The following is a 21,770-nucleotide window of genomic DNA, read 5'->3' on the forward strand; positions in this document are numbered from 1 at the left end:
AAATAACAGAAGAACAGGAGGTGAACCCAAGGAATCTATGTGAAGTTTCTTGTAGTAGCTGACTAAAGTACAGTATGTGAAAATTTTGTAGCATACCAGGACATCTCCAAAACATTTAGGACATAAAATTCCATGAAATCTACAGAAAGGAATGGAGACATTCATTGGTTCTGACCACATGAGATGGGAATGAGAGGCAAAGAGAAATTACCAGAAAAAGCATGATATAACTATGGCCTCAGACCCATCTGTGAAGTATCTGTTAGCTCATTTCATTTGTTCAAAAAAATCAATTATGCTAGGAATTGTTGGAAGTAGTAGAAAACATACTGGATAGATACCATCAAGCAAGATACTGGTTTAAACCTAAAATTATTAAAGCTATAATTTTGTGAAGCACTGGAAAAGATAAAGTTCATCTATAAAGTCTTTGAAAATCAGAGATGAAACAAGAAAGAAATTGCTCATTGCTGATCCACTCTCAGTTTAAAGATTTTATATTTCAACCTCCATTATCTTCACTTATCTGTGACTGATAATAAACGATCTAAGGGATTACAGATTACATATATCTGTTATTCTAAGAAGTCTTTCTTCTCAACCAGTAACTCCTGCTTCTTTCAATTCTCTGGCTCTAAATCTTTAGGTCTCCTTAGGTATCTACATTCTTGGGATATGGGATATCGGTGAGTATGGCTGCCATGACTTCTGATGCTGAAGACAGTAGCCTTGGCATCATTTTCTCTGATAAATAACAGTAGAATTACTTCATTCTGTTTTATTTTTGGAGGAGTTGTCTTAACAATATGAGACATATGCAGAAATTTTGAATTTCTCCTGCAAAAATCAACATCTCTAGATGATAGCGTTAAAATATACAGTTCTGTAAAAATGCTAGGATCCCTGAAACTCCTCATACTTTCAGCTCCTAAAATGATGCATTTCTGTGACATTCTCCCCAAACAACACTAAACACACAGAAACATACCTGATATGATTGGTGAATAGCTTAAATAAACCTTATCCTTAGGGTTTTCAAAGATTATAGTCAGAGGTTCTGAGATCATGTCTGCAATTTCTTTCAGCATTCCTAAAATGTAATTTGTCTGGGTCCAGAGACTTGTATTCATTTAAGGAAGTAATTTGAGGTCTTACAGTAAGTTTATCAGTCCTGAACTGTTAACTTCACATTTTTCCTCAGTTATATTAGGAAATCCTTTTTTTTTCTTTATCCTATGACACTGAAGCCACTGGAAAGACATGAAGTAGCTCTGCCTTTTCTCTATTCTCCATTAGCATTTATTTCTCCACCTTCCTTACCTGTGCAACAAACCTACCATTTTGCTGACTTATTTTTGACATAGTCCTAAATCCACCACTTACTACATTTTGCCTTGCTCAACAGCCTCATCTCTTTCTAAGCTTTAACTTTCTGGGTTTATTCTTAATTATTAGCCCTTCTATTTCTACTGTGTCTTCTTTTTGCTTCTCAGTTTATAAGTGCTATTCATCTACATGGCATTTTAATTTTTTTTATAGAGAGATTATTTGTATATGTTTTGAATGTTCTATTCAAAGTCCAAATTCTGGGACTGACATCTCACAACTGTTCCTTACCTAGTTATCTTGAACTTGAATTTCTTCATCGACATATTGTACCTTCTCGTTTCAGGTAATCTCATTCTGATGAGCTCAGCAAAGTTTTCATATTTGCCAAACAAATATGCCTCTGTTCTTGCGAGGTTCAAAGGGTCCCTTGTATTGGTGAGAGGAGGAGTTCTTAGAATCTTCTTCCTACATGGGTTAGGAATCTACATACAGCTAATCCTCAGTTTATGACCACAATTAATTAATTAATTATATTTCTATACCGCCTTTCTCCCGTAGGACTCAAGGCGGTGTACAGTCAAGAAAAATATAGACACACAAACATCATAAAATTGCTAATTAAAATTAAAACAATGGGGATGGGAACCTCCAATGCTAAGTGAGATAGTTGTTAAATAAATCATGACCAATTTTATGACTTTTTGCCATGGTTGTTAAATGAATCATTGTGGTTGTTAATTGAGGCACATGATCATTAAGTGAATCTGGCTTCCCCGATTGACTTTGTTGTTGGAAACTGTCTGGAAGGTTGCCAATAGCAAACACTTGACTCTGGGATGTTGCAACCATCATAAATCCATGCCAGTTCCCAATTTTGATCATTTAACTGCAGTGGTGCTTCAAGGATTATAAGTGCAAGGATTTTTTTAAAGCACTGTAATGACTTTGAGTGGTTGCGAAATGAATGGTTGTAAGTTGTAGTTTTTGAGGGAATCTATCTCCTTAGCCACTTGTTCTCTTCCAGGATTTTGTTTTCTCTTCTTGTCCTTTGATCCTTTGATCCACAAGGGGGCAGAAATGATGAAAATATTACTTCCACCTACAGTTCTTCCATGCTTTTTAAAATTTAATTTTATTATATTTATATTATATTATTATATTTTTATTAAAGTTTAAAACAAAAGAAAAATTTATAATATTTGAAACTAATATTTAGAATGAAGAGAGAACAAAAAAGAAGGAAATAAGAAAAGAACAAAGCCAAAAAAGTATAAAGAAATGACCTCCAATTTTCTTTTACAGCAAGTATTAGTATAAATGTAAATAACCTTTTACTTTTTCTCCTATTTTAACATCTTTTTAAAATTTAATCCAACTCTTGAAATTTAATCCAACCCCTTAATTATTTTGAAATAACATGCAATTTATATTAGTCATATTCATACTCATATTAATACATAGTATTTTATGTTCTTGACCTTAAAACCTGTTTTATTCATCAATTCTATATTTTTATCAACATTTTTGTGTTTGTTAATCTTAGAATCTCCTGATGTACCAAATTAGCGATATGTGCAACAGGTTTCTTGAGTACAGATCAAAATTCCTTATTATATTACTGTGCAATTTAGCGTAGTACAGGCTTAGAAATAGCCTTAATTTTGATAGGGTAGAATTTGTGGAGAGGAGGTTAGTGAATTGAAAAATTTGATCATCTGGAACTAACTAATGCAGAAAACACAGATTAAGAGTGGAGGAAAGAACATTATCTTAGCTCTATGTCACGCTTCCTGCATGGCAAACAGTCAGGCTTTAGAAAATGAATCTAATTTAGTCTCTGCTAAGTTAAAAAGCAAATAAACAAGTATATCTTTCACTTAATGAGCTTTTGATCTGATTTGACTCTAAATTAGGAGCAGCAATGGCTGGAGTTCAAAGTTTGCCTATTTTTATATTAAATTAAATGGTATGTTTCTCTATGCTGTTGGTCTTTCCTTTGCTTTCTCAGCCACATTACTTATCTTGACTAGATTTGACCATGTGGCCTTGGGCTGACTTTCCAATGAGATGCACCCCCGTCCTGCCACGGTGGTAATTATATAAGAAGGGTTCCTGCGAGGAGATGTTTGTTTGTTAGTGTGCCTCATTTATTGTCCTCTTTATAATGCTGGGAGAATACATAAAGGAAATGAAAACACTAGGTGGTAAATTAGAGATCTGCTTTGTCCCTTACCACCATATAGAAAAGATCTCAGAAATGAGAGATCCTTGGTGCTCTCTGAGCTTGCTTGTTTTCTTGCAAACCTTTCATTACCCTAACTAGATAACATCATCAGTGCTAGTAAGGAGTGCTGTTTGCTGTTAGTTTATATTCTGGTGTCTTGCCTGTTTGTGTGGGTGGGGGCGGTTTTAAAGATTCTTTGGTTGGGCTGTTTACTGATGGCTCTTTGGCAGTTTCTTGATTGGGGTATTGTTTACTTGATTGTTGCTGCCAGAAAAAATTCCAGACTTAGTTGTTACAGGTAGTCCTTGATTTATAACCATTCATTTAGTGACCGTTCATAGTTACAACAGCACTGAGAAAAGTGACTTATGACCAGTTTTCCTATTTACAATTGTTGCAACATCCCCATGGTCATGTGATCAAAATTTGGGCATTTGGCAACCGGCATGTATTTATGACACTGTCTTGGGGTCTTATGATCACCATTTGTATCCTTCCCAGCCAGCTTCTGACAAGCCAAATTAATGGGGGAAGCTAAGTTTGCTTAACAACTGCATGATTCTCTTAAGAACTGTAGTGATTCACTTAACAACTGTGGCAAAAAGATTGTAAAATGAAGCAACTCACTTAATAACTTCCTTGCTTAGCAATAGAAATTTTGGGCTCAAATGTGGTTATAAGTCAAAGACTACCTGTACTACAAAACATTTTAGATTATGAATTCATTGAGTGGAAAAAAGGGTTCATAAGAACATAAAAGTTCTCTGTATCAGGCCATAAATCTCTCCGCCATTTTGTGTACTATAGTGATTTATCAGGTACATCTGGGAAGCTTATAAAAAAGACACATGGTAATATCTCTTCCCTATTTTTCACTAACATTTATTTTTGATTGTACAACTCTTAATAGAGCAATTGTTGTGTATATATCTTCCATGAATTAATCTATCAATCATATGTAATGTTGCTTTAGAATTGTTGCCATTCCTGGATTGATCTCCTGCTGTACCGTTTATCAGCTGAGATAGTTTATTTGCAGCTCAGTTGCAGTGCATCTCAAATTGAGTTGGAGCAGTGATGAAATCTAATTTTTTTTACTGCCAGTTCTATGGGCGTGGCTTGGTGCGCATGGTGTGGCTTGGTAGGTGTGGCAGGGGAAGGATACTGCAAAATCTCCATTCCCATTCCACTCCAGGGGAAGGATACTGCAAAATCCCCATTCTTACCCCACTCTGGGGCCAGCCAGAGGTGGTATTTGCCGGTTCTCCAAACTGCTCAAAATTTCCGCTACCGGTTCTCCAGAACCTGTTAGAACCTGCTGGATTTCACACCTGAGTTGGAGGGAAAGCTCTGAAGAGCTTGTGAATGGACTGGTTTCTTATTGGTGGGAACTGTGGCACTATGCCTCCTACTCCAAGCCAGTTCATCCTTATCTCCTTAGTGGTTTGGTTGTTAGACACAGTTATATCAGAAGAGTTTAAAATGGATCAGGATAGGTTCTTGTCTGTGTGTCCCTCTCCCTTTAAGAGAAATGAATGAAGCATAGATTTTCTTTTAAAAGCAGCAGAGATGGGAGGGGGCACTCTGGCTGATTACATCTTTCTTTATTTTTTAAATTGACAGCTAGAAGAAGTACCAATTGACTCACAATTGGCTTATGATTTTTTCAGTGGTTCAGGATCAATAGCAGTGAAGATGATTGCTTGTGAAGAATTTAGAAATGAGAATCGTGCATCGATTGATGGTTATCACATCTAATAAAAATGAATTCCTTCTTTTCAATGTCCTTCTTTTCAAATATACCCAGTTCCTGTAATCATTCTTCATATGTTTTAGCCTCCAGGCCCCTAATCATCTTTGTTGCTGTTCTCTGCCCTCTTTTTAAGTCACAAGGCCAAAATCTTCGCATGCAAAACTGTACTGAATAAAAGAGTTATAAACTGACCTTTGTGGGAATTTGTAAGCTTCAGAATAAATGATGAGATAACATTGTTTTCCCCCCCCACTTCCTCCAACTGACTTTCTAGTATCTATTACTTCTCATGCATGCATTTTCTCAGGGTGAAGTCCCCATTCACCCTCTAGTTGTCTGGATTTGTTCACTATATTCAACAGGTAAAAGTCTCTTCAGGTGATGCATTGAGAGGAAATGTGTGATGCATGAGTCACAGATAAGTCAACCTCCCTGGATATAGGTGTGGCGATTTGGTGTCCTACTTTTTCAGTTCAATAGGTTGCATCTGTCATCTCAATACATAAACATCATTTCTAGTTTTCCATTACTACCTTGTGTAATGATTGCAGAGAAATAATGACTGTCTGACAGGGATTATTAGATTCAAATTGCCACATTTAAACAGTTTTGGCAAATGTGTACTTATGTATGATTCACTGATACCTGACCAGACTTGCTACAGCAAAATTAGTAGACAAGTGAGTGTATTTTAAACCTTAGAAGGATAGTATATCATCTTACCACTTTTTGCTGTTTTTCCCCAGTGTGCAGTCACTCATTCCTTTAACAACTAAGCTATAACATTCATGAAACACATAGTGTACAAATATAAATTATCCAAATAATGTATTACTACAGAAGCTTATATTAGAAAAGGTAAATGTAGCATTTATAAGTAAGCTTGACTACAAAGGTCTTTTATCTTCTAGAACACTGTCAGTAGACTAGCTAAAATTACCAGGTGATTGTTAAGTGTTTCGAAAGTAAGAATATATTCACACAGCCTTTTTTCCCAACATGAAAACACTCAAGTAATTATTCATGGATGACATGTCCACATGCCATGTGTGTACCTCAAGGTCATATATATATAGTTGAAGTATAGCTTTAGGAGGTTCACTCCTTTACTCAGGGGTGCCAAACTCAAGGCCCGGGGCCCATATCTGGCCTGCGGGGTGCTTAGATCTGGCTGTGGGGCCGCCCTGGAAACAGTGAAGGACTGGCCTGCAGTGCCTCTGCCAGTGAAAATGGAGCTTGGGAGGGCTCCGTGTGGCCCTCGCGTGCTCCGTTTTTGCTGGCAGAGGTTGCAGGAGGCTGTCACAGCCGAAAACAGAGCTCGGGAGCCCATTTTCACTGGCAGAGCACTTGGGCCACCACAGGTGCCACGACATGACTGACATCAAGCTGGCCACGCCCACCCCGGCCATTCGCACCCTAGCCCCCGAAGGTCATACACAACCCTGATGCTGCCCTCAATGAAATCAAGTTTGACATCCCTGCCTTAACTGATACCTTTCATTTTAGTACACTGTATGCGGAAACTGATTAAATACTTAGATATTGAACTTAAATGTTATCCACAACACATCATATAGTTATCATTAAATCTACACCTTGTTTGATTTGAAATTTAACATTCTATAAGTACAAATTTTTAAATAGTTACACTTTACTAATTTCCTATGCCCAGTAAACATGTTTAAGTTATTATTTTAATTTAGATGGAAGTATATTTTTTCAGTATTCGGACCAGGAGCTATTTGCATTGAGAATACATACCAACAGGTTGAAGATATGTGAAATATAGGGTAAAATATTAATAGTAGACTCAACTCGTTGTCCACAAAGAAAAGAGCTGGTTCCTTTGGGAAAGAAGGAAACAAGTATTTAAGTAAGTAAGTAAGTAAGAAACTGCTTATATAGCCATGGTTGAGGCTGGAAGGCTTATCTGACTGTTGATGTAAAAGCAGAAGAACAGGCCTCTAACTCTTCTGTCAATTTTGTTTATTTCTTTATAGATAATTTATTCTGATTTTGTTTAATTTCAGTTGCTGAGGCTATAAAAAGCCTTTTGTTTTCAGTCCTTATCCCTGAATGCTCAAGGAATAGAAGGAATAAAATTCAGCAGGTTCTCTGAATCTTTGGAGCCCCAGTTGCTTGCTTTCTGTTATTCATGGATCATTTCCACTTCTTTCTGCCTACAAGGGTCTCTGCCACACTGGTGTTATATAGGTTATTGTGCATGTTATGAAAATAAATTCATGATGGTTGCATGTTTTTACCCAGTGAATGATGGTATCAAAATCAAGCATGAGTTTGAGAAAAAATTGTGAAACATTAGAAATTAAGGTGTTCCAGAGAAAATATTATTCTATCAGGCGACAAAAATGGATGAGGAGGGAACACCATGACAGAGAACAGAGAGGTATCAAGATAGAAAGTATGTTAAAGTAGATGAATGGAGCTGCCATAAAGTAGATACTTTATGAATGAATACTTCTTTTCTTATCACTTCTTGCCTTGATTTTTTTTTGTTTACTGTATTTCTTACGCCCTTTCTGAACTTTGCATTATTTATGCCATTTATGTAGCTTCACAATATGGTATGATTCTCAGTGGTTAATAAAATATATGTAACTTATAAAAATTCCATGTTGCTTCTCCCAAAATGGAATAGTATGATAAGTATGTTTACACACACATGAACAGCTTATAGTATGTGGGAAATTTCAATGCTGCATCTCATATGCCAACCTAGCATTGAATACAGTGAGAAATTGTGGGTAGTGTTTGAGGTCAAAATAGACCTCAAAATGACACATTTATGTCATATCTTATTTTCCACCTGACTAGTTTTCAGCCTCTACTGATAGGGAAAAATTAGTAAAACCTGGAATCTGGTGCAACTTTTTTTTTTCTTACTTCATCACAACAACAACAAAATATTTCTTCTTTGAAAACTGTCTTGTTCATATTAAAACTAGGAAGGGTTGCATAAGCTTCTGAAATACATTGAAAACAATGCTAATTTAAGCATATACCACATTGATTGATGATGTGCCATTAGTTAATTGTTAATTGTTGATTCTTAACTACTATATTTTCTCCATAAATATACACATACGCACCACTTTTTCTTACTGCCTCATATAACCATGTATTTTTTCTATTATTTCAATTTAACAAATCTCCCATTCCCAAACTAATGAAATAGTTCTGGAGATTATATTCTAGCTGATTAGTTTGATGGTCAGGAATGAAAAGTATCAGTCTTATCTATTTTTTTATATTCTGAGCCTTATCACATAGATCTTAAATAATTTTCTTCTTAATCCTGATTCTTAAGCATCATGATTTTTGAAAAACAACATGCTAGGGAATGCAATAAGACATATCGTAATGGCATCCAATCGCAGTATTAGAGCACCACTACTTGTACCTCTTTAATTAGAGAAGTTACATATCATTAGACATAAAATTGTTTACTTCATTTACCTGAAGTTAGACCTCTGTACATGAAAACATTCAGATATTAAAACATTTGACTTATTTATATTTCTGTTACTGAAGTATAAAATATGGATGCACCAGAAGCTATTAGTTTGTTATGCACAATCTGTTTTGTAGAATATTAATGTATTTAGCCCTGTATATAACTAGAGATATTTTATGCCACTGAACTCAACAGTTTGGAATGTATATACAGTAATTGAATAGAAGATGGCATTACCAGTTCTGTTATAAAATATCTGAATGTTGGTAATTCTTCAGATCCAGCAATAGATATTTTTGTTCTTTCTCTAAAACTATGGTTTGTCCTCTACTACAAAATAGAATGCAGAATTATTTCACTAATCACCAAGTGTGTGTAGATAAAGAATTATAGATGAATCTCTGCAGTTTTAAATGGTAAAGCTCTGGAATTAATTTTCAGATATTCTTCTGAAATCATAGCTATGTAGGAAGCCGCATTTTATGCTAAGGGAAACTGATCTTACCACCTACTCTATTACATAATGGTTTTCCTTTAACCGGTATTAATTCTGAACTCAATGCTCTGAGATTGACATGATCGGCTAAATTATAATCTTTAATTCTGCAGAGTATGGATGTAATATAATTATGTTAAATGTATTTCAGAATAATTGACAGCTCATATAGGAGATGGCAGAGAGCTAAGAAAGTGATAATTGATTTTAAAATTTTAGTCTATGGAGACAATTCTTTGCATAGTTGAGTTAAAACATAATTATTCCTGACAACCCAGCTACTACTTATTTTACTCAATAGCCCTATCCCAAGTCTTCTGGTGTCCTATATTAGCAAAAATAGAAATGTGCAAAAGCTTATTGTATTTAAATATTGTAACACTTGTGCAAACTGCATTTTAAACATTAAAAAAGAACTTTGATACAATGTTGACTGTTGTAGACATTAAGAGATATAAGGTAGTAATTATTGCATTTTAAATATGTTTAGTACTTGACATTTATATGTTTGAATTAGCAAAGGGTAAAAAGAAAAAAGGTTTAACTGGACTTATCTTTTTAATTTTATTGATGCTTAAGAAACAGGAATAGTTTGGATTAAAATTAGGAAATAAATTGTCAAATGGTTGAGAAATAGAGTGTTAAAGCATTTTTCCTTTGATTTATGAACCTATTTAGATTTATGCAGGCAAAGTGGAAAGGGTGCCAAGTCTATAATTTAATTATAATGTGGATCATGGGCTTTGCATCTCTGAAAATTGTAGCTCATTATGGAAGGTAGCTTCAGTTCATTTAAATACATATATCCCAAAGTAGCCTATCTAATGTTTCCTACTTACTAGTTTAGTGAATATTTACCCCATGAAATCAGCTGTGATGTTGACACTCATTGAATACAGTGAACACAATCATTATATCCATGAAATGAGATTTAGAGAGATGCCTAAAGTGCACCCCTGGGCTTTGGCTATTGGAGAACTATAAGTACTGTGAGGCATACATAAGAATCTTCTCTGATTATTTCTTTCTAAACTAGGATATTTAGTGCATCATTACCATTCAATTAACCCACTTAGATGGCATAATGACAGAAGTGTGATTCCATAATTTTAAAAGGATTTCCATATTTTGAAGAATGCTAGGGGGAAAGGGAAGCAGACAAATGTTCTGCTCACATTTGCAAAGGTCAAGTTTTTGTCAAATAGATGAATCTGAATTACAGAATATTAAAACTAATGGTTGACTAAAATATGGCTGGCAAACTGAATTAAGAAAATATACTGTGATCAAAAGAACAAGTAACAGCTGCCTGCTCTGTACTAGCCTCCATATGTCTAGATCAGGGGTGTCACATCAGGATTGTGTTTGACTCAGAGGGCCAGGAGAGTCATGACCACGGTGGGTGTGGCTGGGGGGGTGTCCATGGTCTGATGGGCATAATACGGGACTCAGCCTCTCCAAGCTCCATTTTCACTGGCAGAGGGATGCAGGCGGCCTTTGTGACAGAAAACAGGGCGGGGGGGAGGCTCATGTGGCCCCCTCGACCTCCATTTTTGCTAGCAGAGGCACTGTGGGCCAGTCTTTTGCTGTTTCTAGGCCTGTTTCCTTTGCTGTTTCCAGGCCTGTTCCGCAGATCTAAGCAGATCTAAGCACCCCACGGGCCGGATCCAGCCTGCGGGCCTTGAGTTTGACACTCCTGGTCTAGATGGACAAATATAGGATTCCTTGTATTTATATGCAAGGACATATTGTATTGGTTTTAAATATTTTAATGTGTTACATTAGTTTGTACTAATTATTTCTGGGTTTTTTTGTCTGTTGTACACTATCGTGAGTCACATAATTTGAGTTGAATTCATAAAGAAAATTTGGCCTCACTGTTCATAATCTAGGATCTTAACCCTTAAATTGTACCATCTGTCTTGTTTTCTCTTATTTTTCCTTTGGTATTGGAAAACTAATTTTAGCCATCACATAATTAAATTTTAGTGTGTGCAAATGGAAATAATTACAAACGATATTGCTTATCCATTTGGTGAGTTGATGGTGGCGAGGTGGCCTTGGTGAGTTGGCTGCGGTGAGTTGTCTCATTTCGCTCCCTAGACTCTCCCAGGATATATCCCTTAGAGTGAGAGTAGTAAGGGTTCAGTCTGGCATCTATTGTGTGTAAATAAATAAAGAACTGAACTCTAGCTGAATTCTTCTATCTCATAGTTGGGCTTTGCTTGACATTAGCACCTTAATAAAAATGTAGAACCCAGGGTTCAAAACTATCAATAGTTAATATAATTCGATTCTTTATTCTTTTGTCCATATATGCATAAGAAAAGTATCTATAAACCATAGACTGGTAAAGAAAATCAAGGAAGCTAAACTTTACTTTTTATGCATGGTTAAGAAAGTATATTTCAAATTGCAATTAACTTTTGGTAACATTTTAGCATTAGAAGAGATAATGTCACATTTGTAACTAATACCTGAACCCAGATTTTCACAAAATACCTCACATAATCTCAATTACTTGAACAAGTGCCTGTTGTGTATTCATATCAGCTGAACCCAGGAGAAGAAGCATGTGCATGAACAGATGGAACGCTTCAATTTGGATGATTATGAAAAACTGATAGAAATATGGAGTGTTCCTCAAAAGTATATTCATGAAAGACAGCATGTCCTATGTCACATAGCTTTCCCTCCCCCCCATTAATTGGCACTGAGGGGTCCTACAATTTATTGCTACTTACATGCTAAGCCAAATAACATTGAAGTAGAAGTTACTTATCTTGGAAAGCAATAGTGTGATGAAGGCAATTCATAGTGTACTAGAAAATGAAAAAGCATGATCAGTTTCTGTGTTTTCCTGTATCTTGGCTATTACTTGCCATTCAAAGCTGAACAAATAATGTCTGAGAAAAAGAGAAATGCAGATAAATATGCACAATGAGAGAGATAGAAATTATCTGGGATACAACACCTTATAATTAGAGGCCTAACATCTTTTGACAATTTCAATAGAGAGAAGAATGTGTCATGTAAACCCTGACTAAAACTCAAAATTGTATGTTGGGCTGCTCCAGTCTGAATGTCAGTCCTATAAAGTTAAAAGCTCATTGTATGAAAAAAAAGATGAAGTTTCAGTAATTTTTTAAAAAAAGAAACCAAAATGCAAGTGACACTGTTCGACTATATAAATCACTCATGTAGTCATTTCCCTTTAAACCTGCTAGGGGGGATTTCTTAGCGCTGTCCTGGTAGTGCAGTGGTTAGAATGCAGTACTGCAAGCAAACTCTGTCCGCTGCCAAGAGTCCGATCCTGACTCAGCCTTCCATCCTTCTGAGGTCAGTAAAATGAGGACCCAGATTTTTAGGGGTAATATGCAAATAATGTCGACATTGTAAACCAGCCAGAGTTCTGTAAAGCACTACAGGATGGTATATAAATCTAAGTGCTATTGCTATTAGCAACTCAAGAAGAAATGCTTCTTGGTAATTTATACTCCTTCTACAATGATTTATCTACTTATCTACCTCTGTATCTATTTAAGATATCTGCTACCTATTCACCAGACTCTAGGTAGCTACAGATGTGGAAAAAAGATATTATGGAAATAATTTCCTATATTTTATAGCAGGTCCCCAAACCCCGGGCCACAGCCCACTACTGGGCCTTGAGCTATTCAGAACTGGACCATGGAAGTGGTGGGCCCGTGTGCGCACATCCCACTTGCACGAGCATAATCATAGACTGGTAAGAAAGTAAAGGAAGCTAAGAAAGAGAGAGAGAGAGAGAGAGAGAGAGAGCTTGTCTACCACTTGTGCGGAACCATCCCCTCTCTCCCCTCCTCGGCTGGTCCACAAAACCAGAAAGGTTGGAGAACTTTGTTTTACAGTATCAGGAGACATTTGAAAGGCAACTTGGAATTTTTCTTTGCACCTTTGAAAATACCTTTGAAAAATTTATCTTGTTTAGATGTTCCATGTTTCATTACAATGCTATTTAAAACCATGCCTATTCCTAAAACCTGAATTGAGAAATAAAAGTTCAAACCTGAGATTTTGAAGACTTCAAAAGGCATTCAAATTGAATACTTCTTTTTCAGAATACAGTTAAGGCACCATGGTACAAACCAACGGAATGGTACCTTAAAGATGAAAGCCATTTGGGTGACTTTCGGCAGTCACTCAACCTTAGCTAAGTATTAGGCATGTTTGTTACCTAGAGTTATTTATAAATTGTAATAGATAGGATAAGGAGGGAGGGAGAGAGGAAGGAGGGAAGGAATGAAGGAAGGAAGGAAGGAAGGAAGGAAGGAAGGAAGGAAGGAAGAAGACTCTGCAGAGCCCACAGATTTTGAAGAAAGGATGAGGACAAAGCAAATGCAGTCTGATAATGCCCAATAAAAAACCTTCCAAGTTAAAGAACAGTAATACAAAAAGACTGGCAATTGTGAGAAAATCAAACAAGACGTCTATTGGTCTATTTTTACCAGGTGGACAAAATGCAATAAATAAGATGAAAGTGACTTAAACTGGTTATCTTGAGCTCCTGAATAACCATTGTTCTATTAATGTATCAAAGGCATCCATTAATTGAATTACACTAGAAATAATCACTAGATTTGAGAAAAGGTACCAAATGAATGTTGAAAGTATCTGCTTTTTTCAGCTTTAGAAGTTTGAGATTCAATAATTATGTAATTAACTGTTTATTTAACCTACGAGATTCACTGCGAAAGATGTAGCAATGAACTCCATTTTTATGACCCTATAATGATTACGTTAATTTATTAAAGGTCTGGCAAAACCTACAACAGTTTTTTAATACAGTGAATATAGTTTTTACCAGAAAGGAAGATTTATTTTTTGTTTTTAATGGGAAATTATCCATAACTTTGTGTCACCCAGTGACTAGCAACCTATTTCCACAATGCCATAAAACTGTTGACTGCCTAGACTAGTTCCTGCAGTTTTCTTGACAAGATTACATAGAATCCTAGGGCTGGAAGAGATCTTGGAGATCTAATCCAACTCCTTGATCAAGGCAGGTGACCCAGATAAATGGCTATCAAATCTTTTCTTGAAGACCTGGATGGTGTATGGAGTACCCACAACTCCAGGAGGAAAGCTTTCCATTGATTAATAGTTCTGTCACAATTTTTTTCCTTAGTTCCAGGTTGAATCTGCCTTTAACAAGCTTCCTCCCATTGCTTCTTGTCCTGCCTCAGATGTTTTGGAGAATAAGTTGACCTCTTCGTTGTGACAACTACTCAAATATTGGAAGCAACTATCCTGTCACCCCAATCTTTCTCTTCGTTAAACATATGTGGTTTTCTAAACAGTTCATTGTAAGTTTAGCTTTCAGACCCTTTATCATTTTTGTTGCTGTTCTCTGTACTGTTTTCAGGATCTCAACATCTTTTTTGTATCATGGCAACCAGAACTGGATGCAGTTTTCCAGGTGTGGTTCACTAGTGTAATATAAACTGGTACTATCAATTCTTGTGATCTTGATGCTATCCTTCTGTTAATGCAGCCTAGGACTGCATTGGCTTTTTTGGCAACTGCAGCACAGGCCATTGCCAGCTTATATTTAAGTGGTAGTCCACTAGTTGCTACTGTTGAACTGGGTATCACCTGTTCTATATCTATGCATTTATTTCTTTTGACCTAAGTGCAGTATTTTATTTTTCTCACTTGTTGGATAGGGCCCTATGTGCAAGTCTGCCAAGATCCTTCTGAACCTTGAGTCTTCCGAAGTGTTATCAATTTCCCCCTGATTTGTCTGCAATTTTGATGCAGTCCCCTTCTATTCTCCATCTAGATAATTTACGAAGATGTTGAAGAACACTTGGTCCAAAACAGACCCTTGAGGTGCCCCACTGCATGCTTCCCTCCATGTAGATGCTGAGCGAGAGTCACTGGGCTAAGGGGCACTTAGTTGGCTTCCTGCCTAAAGCGGGACTAGAATTCACAGTCTCCTGGTTTCTACATTGGTGCCTTAACCACTACACCAAACCACAATATGGCCTTAAATCCAACTGATTTCTCGGGGATTGGCTTCTTAGGAAATATACATTATATATTCTTTGCCCTGAATTTCCTGCTGAACAACTGCATAACATGAAGTTTTGGTATTATGAAAGAAAAAGCCAGTATCTCAACATTTTTTCAAAAAAGATATTTTTATACATCTATATCATGTTTCCATTAGCACTTCATTCCCTACATTAGAAATGCTTCAGCCTTTTTTTTATTAGAGAGGGTGTGAATTTCTTGATTACTTTAGGTTGCATCCTTACTGTTGAGGGTAGTAATGTGAATGCTGATGATATCATGAGCTATTTAGGTATCTCTTAGGAGACTCCCAAGTCATGGATTAGCCAGAAGGAACTGAAAGCATAGGAAAGCTACTTTATTCTTGAAGTATAACAGAAATAGTTCTTGGTCCACAGGGTGAATACTTGCCAAGTGGAAGGTGATTGCTTTTTACAGACTTCTGTAAAAGTTATTGTTCCTACCTTAAAAGTTCTGTCTGTTATTCTGGAATAAAGAGCAGGTCCCATAGTTCATGAGTGGAGAGCCTTCAACCATAAGACCATATGTAGCCTTCAGTTTAATTTCAGGGATCTTTCAGACAATATCAAACTTAGTGAGCAGTCTTGATCTTAATGAACTCAATGAGTAGTTGGCACCCTGTTGCTGGGGCTAACTTAAGGATGAATAAACATGAACAATGTGTGTTGGCCTACATACAGTATTTAGTCTCTCCTAATTCAGGCTCCAAATGGGGTAACTGAAGGCTTAGTAAACGAGATTTTTCAGACCTAATAAGAGGAAATCTTAAAATGCTGGGTTACTATTGGCAGAAGACGAGCCTGCAACAAAACTACCACGAAGTGAGAGAAAGGGTATTATCATTCGGGAAAAGAGGCAGGCGCAACGGCTAAAATCAGAAACCGGGGAGCAAATCCGTTTACTGAACGTGCTCGTTCATCCAGGGCGTGGAGGTGGGAGATGGATTGACGGAGTGGCTCCACTCTCAACGGTGACAGGCACTGTTACCTTCCCATTTTCCCCAGTTTTGCAACATCTCCCTTCAATTTTTTTTTTAAAAAACTTTTCAACATGGTTACAAAGCGCGCAGAAGCCAGCGGAGGTGTCTTCTTCTCCTTCTCGACGTCGGTGAAGTAATCGAGTTTCCGTTTCAGCAGAAGAGGAGCTCTGCCGGCTCCTCGTTCCTCCTGGCATCTTCGATAAGAAGAGGGACGTTTCCTGTTATGTGCTCGGGACCTTGGCGTTCAAGTCTGCGACGCCAAGCCCCTTTCCTGGCGGTAATTGCTCCGGAAAAGGCGAGCGGTGCGGTGGGGGGGGGGGGCGGGGAGAGGAAAGCGAGCGGCAACGTTTCTGTGGAGCCAAAGGGGGGCGTAACAGGGAGCCGGGCCCCGGCCGCGGCGGCTGCTTCGCTATTCCGGCCGAGCAGCCTTTGGGCAACCGGAGCTGGCTCTGGTCCCTCGCGCGGACGCTTCCTCTGGCCGGCGGCTTTTCAGGAAGGCGCCGAAGACTTGCGAAGGTGCAAGGCGTTCCTGGCGGGCCGGAGAGCCGCTGGGGGGAGTCTCCCGTTGGTGAGCACCTCTCCAGCCGCTCTCTTTCCTGCCCGCCCAAGAGGCGGGGATAGGCGGGCAGAAGGAGCCGAGCCGGGCTAGTTTGCCACTGAGGGCGAAGGCTCTGGGTCGGAAGGATTCGTCTGCGCGGGGAAAGAAAGCGGCGGCGACCATGCCTGGCAGCGATACCGCCCTAGCTGTGGACAGGACTTACTCCGACCCGGAGCGGCACCCTCGCTTCAAGTCCCGGGTAACTGCGCTTCCCCTCCGCTGCCTAGTCTGTCCCAGCTCCTGTTCCCTTCGAGGCTGCCGGGTGAACAACTCCCCACATTCCTCCTCCTGCCTTTAATTCGGGACAACCTCGCCCGCCGGGGCTGCCTCAATCCTGATATCGAGCGCGCTTCCTTCTGACCTGCCTGCCTTCTGCTCTGCTCTGTGGCCTCCGGGTTGCTGGGGTTGCCGTCGGTCAGCGTCCAAAAGAGGCTCCGGTCAGCATGTGGGGGTGCTTCTGGGGTGCTTAGCGAGTCGGGTTTCTGCTCGCCTTCACGGGCGAGCGGCTGCGCGGGATCCTGGGCCATCAGCATTGCGCCGCTGTTGTTGCCTCCTAGCTCTGTGCATTTCGGACGTTACAGGCACTCACTTTGCCGGCCCGGTGTAAAAACAGCTAAAAATAAATTGGAGAACCTCAGGAGACCTTATTTCCTCGCCTTTAAGGTTTCGATTTCAGCGCTCTGCATGTGCTGAAGTGGCCAAAGTATCCTGAAAATTAACTCCCTGAGTTTCACTCTCTCCTCGCCCCTTTAGTCTCTTATGTCTGGCTAGGAATCTGCATTCTGCAGGCATTTTGTAATGGGCTTTAATCAGAGGGGAATGATTTGTGGTCCTTAACGCCTTCAGAAATTGTAAGCTACTTGAATTGTAATGGGGAGAGAGAGAATTTATAAAATAAATGTAGAGTAATTGTATTAATTGACTTCATTTTAATTATTTAATTATTTATTTTAATTATTTTTTGTGTCCGGTGACAAGCGCATTTTCAGTAGCCTCACTTTTCTTTGAAAAACATAAGGTCCGGTATGGCTTTCCACTGAAAACAGTTGTCCATCCCTGCTTTAGCTGACAGTGTATGACAATTTCAAACACTGAAATATCTGACCTGGTACTCATGGAATGCAGGGCCAGAATGGATGTGATCTGTGTGATTGAAATGTGCCAGCTTAATTCAGATTTGACCAGACCAGGGGCATCTTGGGTGGGGTTAGGGGTTAAACTTCTCCAATGCCATTTTTGAGAGCTTATTTGTTTTTGCAAACACGAACCTCTCTGGGAATATTTTAGAATAAGAAAATGGAATGAAGAGATTAAATCTGCCTTTCCTAATGATGACATCATAATAAATACTGGAAAATGTTCCCAGGACTTATTGAAAGTAAAGATGAGGAATCCAGCGATGCCATTCCTACTACACAGTCACTGACAGTGATTTTTGCAGCCACATGCTGTTTCTCAGAGATTATGTGCAGTGATTTTTCCATAAATATCGTGAGACAGCAGTGAAATAAACATTCCTAAAACCAGTAGTAAAAAGCAAGCTGCTGCTCTCCAAATATGTTAGCCTGTAAGCATTTCCCTACTGCTCAGTTGAAATGCTATCGACCTATCCTTGAATTAGCAAAAAATCAAATGGGCATGAAATTTGCTTTCCACAGTACCAATCCTTTCCTGCTTCTGTTTCATGTCAGTGCAGTCGTCTGACTTCCCTTCAGGGTGTAGGTTGACATAGAGTAACAGATTTGATTCAGTCTGAAGTTGTCCTTGGACAGTGATGGAATAAGAGGAAAGATGGTACTTCAACACCATAACAGCTCAGGACAACTTAAAGCTGTCATACCCATGGGCTGGCCGTAAGATGAAAGAAACTTCATAGAGATATGGCAGAAATGTTGTAAAATTACTGAAATATCCACTCCTTAGAAGTATCCACTGAAAACAGCTGTCCATCCCTGCCTTCAGCTGACAGTGTATGACCATTTCAAACACTGAAATATCTGGCTGGTACTCCAAGAATGCAGGACCAGCCAGAATCCTGCTTATCATCTGCATGCTAATTAAAACCATATTGTTTGAGCTTGCTTGAGTGCTTTGGCTTTGAGTTGCTTCTGGGCCTTATTATATCACATGTTTTACTTGATCTTGGTTCTCTGTATTGTATGCTTTAATTTATTGTTAATTTATTGTTATATGTTAGAATTGGGATGAGATTTAAGTAGTGGAAATAAATTAAAAACAAATAGCTAATGTAAACATTACATGGAAGAAGTAGGAAGTATAATGGGCTTAGAGAACAACCATGGGAGACCAGAGGAAGAACCAAAGCCTACACAATGGTCTGATAAGAGAAATCTGAGTCCAAAGGAAGGATGAGGGACGAGAAAGTATTTCAAAAAGTGAAATCAGGGAAGAGGGGGAAGTGCTTTCAGACTTGCAAGATTCTGTTACTGTAACTTTACAATAAAAGTAGTATTAGTACTCATGGTTCTGACTTCCTATCTGGACTATCTTGAAGGGCTGACACAATCAAATTTTTGTTCTGCTGCCAAGTGCCTATATTTCATGTTCCCTATCCCTGCAGATTTGCTTTAATGGGTCCCAATCCCTCTGATGCGGTTTGGGGCATGCAGATCCCCAAAGTGAGAATCCTCTTGTGTGAATAAAAGGGAACTCTTGCTTATTGATGGATATTACACAGAAATTTAAAGAGAATATAGAATATCTGTTCTTCAGTAAGCATTGCTTTATTAATTAATTGATTATATACTATCAATTTTTAATGACCAGATAGATTTTTTTAAAAGGAAAAATCTGTCACATTTCTTCCAACAGGCCGCTCATTGCCAATGTAACTGAGTCTTACTGCTGTTTGTCTTCTCCTCTCCTCTCCTCTCCTCTCCTCTCCTCTCCTCTCCTCTCCTTCTCTTCCATCTTTCAAGCACAAGAGCTACATTTTCGCATAATGTGCAAAGTATGGTAATTTGAGGCTGGTCATTTGTGCCTCAAGAATTCTGGAGTGATCTGTTCAATTATCCATTTCTTTGTTTTCTTGGCTGACCACCATATTCTTAGGAGTCTTCTCCAACAATAAAGTTCCAGAGTGTCAATACTCTTTCTAGTCTGGTTCTCCAAACTCCATTTTTCATTTCTGTAGAAGGTCACAGGGAAAACTGTTGCTTCATGATTCTGATCTTTCTAGATGTGACAGATCACTACTTCTGAATATCTGTTTCCAAAACTTACTTTGTTGTTCTACAAAAATAAAAGGAATAAAATCATACAATATTATCTATTTTTTCTTGTATAGTTTAAATAAATAATAGTTTAAATACTAATGTGAAATAACCCTAAATTGGAGAAATTTGAGATTTGGAGAAAAGCTTGGACTAAGATTATATTAGCTAGCATTTGCTTCACTCCTAACTGCAAATGGAGCAAAGGCTTGATTCCTCAGTAGGTAAAACTATGTTTAATAAAAAGAAAATAATAACTTGTTTATTTACATAAATATTTTGCCTGATCTATGACTTTTTCTGAAATGAGGCTACTGCTTCAAAATAGATGAATTGCACAGCTTGAAACAATGCTTGGATTACTTATCTGTGTTGGGAAAGGTTAAGAATCTTCCTTTTCTGAAATGTTAGTATCTCCCTTTGGGCCTTCCATTTCATTCATATACACTTATGGATAAGCAAATATTTCCTTACAATTAAATATTTAAAATAAACTCATTTGCATGCCTTTGATATTGGCACATTACCTTAGTAGAATCTCTACTCCCTGTGTACAATTAAATTATTCTGTAATGAAATTAATATTTTTTTTAACTTTACCTAGGAAATATATAGATTATGTTGGTGGGAAGTGTTTAATATGTCTACTACTTTCATAGTTCCTGAGATTCTGTCCAAGGATATTATCTATAGTGGAGAGGGAAGGTATTGCTTTAAAAAACTGGATAAAATGAGTTATTCTTCTTGCCAGCTTCATATTTATGAGAAGCCCTATCATACTATTTCTTAATTTATGTAAATGGAATTTCTGTGTAACAAGATCTTGGCACAGAGAATATTGTGTTCATGCTTTTTTGAAATGAAGAGATGACAGTCCTAATCTTACTTTCCAGAGTAAAAGCTATTTTTGTTTAGAAGGAAGGGTTATGGAAATTAATAGGCAAGACACACAAGAAACCTGCTAACACAGATATGTGATCCAAAGAATTAGAAATCAAACATCTTCCAGGTGGAGTAATGGAAGAATCCAAATGTTATTAACATTATCACCAGATTGATAGATGAATATATAGTTTCAACCTACCCATAACCTCTGTTGTCAAAATACATATTGCAGCTGTTCCTATTGCTTGAAAAGATATCTCTTTTTAAGAGACAGCCAAGAAAGTTACATTAGGTATTGTTGATATAATTTATAAGAACTATTTATTATCTGTCTATTATGTTACACAATATTCCAGTTCTTCATTTTAAAACTAAGATTCTGTTTTGCCTTCTTTTGGTGTGCACTTGTTGAATCATTCATGGTGCCAATGAACTAAATTTTAAAATATTCACTTCATCAGTGCTTTAAAATTATTTTTTTCTAATTAATATAATAAAATATTAATTGTAGGACATAGATTAAATAAGAACCTTTTACATTACTACATAAGGACTGTTAATAGATGCCAATAAAACATATGTAGGACTTCAGTGTAAGAGGGTTGATAATTTAAATAATTTACTAAGAGTTCTAGTTAATGTTTTTATTTTTCTCCATAGCTTTAAAAATTACTAGAACTTTATTAGAGAAGTTATAATATTTTGCATTTTATAGCCTTATAG

General features: G+C 37.6%; 1 protein-coding gene across 3 annotated transcripts in view; it reads left to right on the top strand.

Annotated features, from left to right (window-relative positions):
* TMCC3 (transmembrane and coiled-coil domain family 3) overlaps nucleotides 1-21,770 on the top strand; it is a 109,478-nt gene that overhangs the window by 57,726 nt on the left and 29,982 nt on the right. Inside the window, exon 1 of one of the 3 annotated variants that reach the window (XM_034403092.3) lies at nucleotides 16,191-16,608. The exons of 1 other annotated variant lie outside the window; for it this stretch is intronic. In XM_034403092.3, coding sequence (XP_034258983.1) covers nucleotides 16,555-16,608 — 54 coding nt within the window. In that variant the 5' untranslated portion in view covers nucleotides 16,191-16,554. Of the gene's footprint in view, nucleotides 1-16,190; nucleotides 17,129-21,770 lie in introns of those variants that run through there. One more of the 3 variants, XM_034403091.3, reaches the window with a different exon arrangement.

This window comes from Pantherophis guttatus, chromosome 7 (genome assembly GCF_059756535.1).
Source record: "Pantherophis guttatus breed Tessera chromosome 7, ASM5975653v1, whole genome shotgun sequence".
In the NCBI taxonomy this organism is placed as follows: Eukaryota; Metazoa; Chordata; class Lepidosauria; order Squamata; family Colubridae; genus Pantherophis; species Pantherophis guttatus.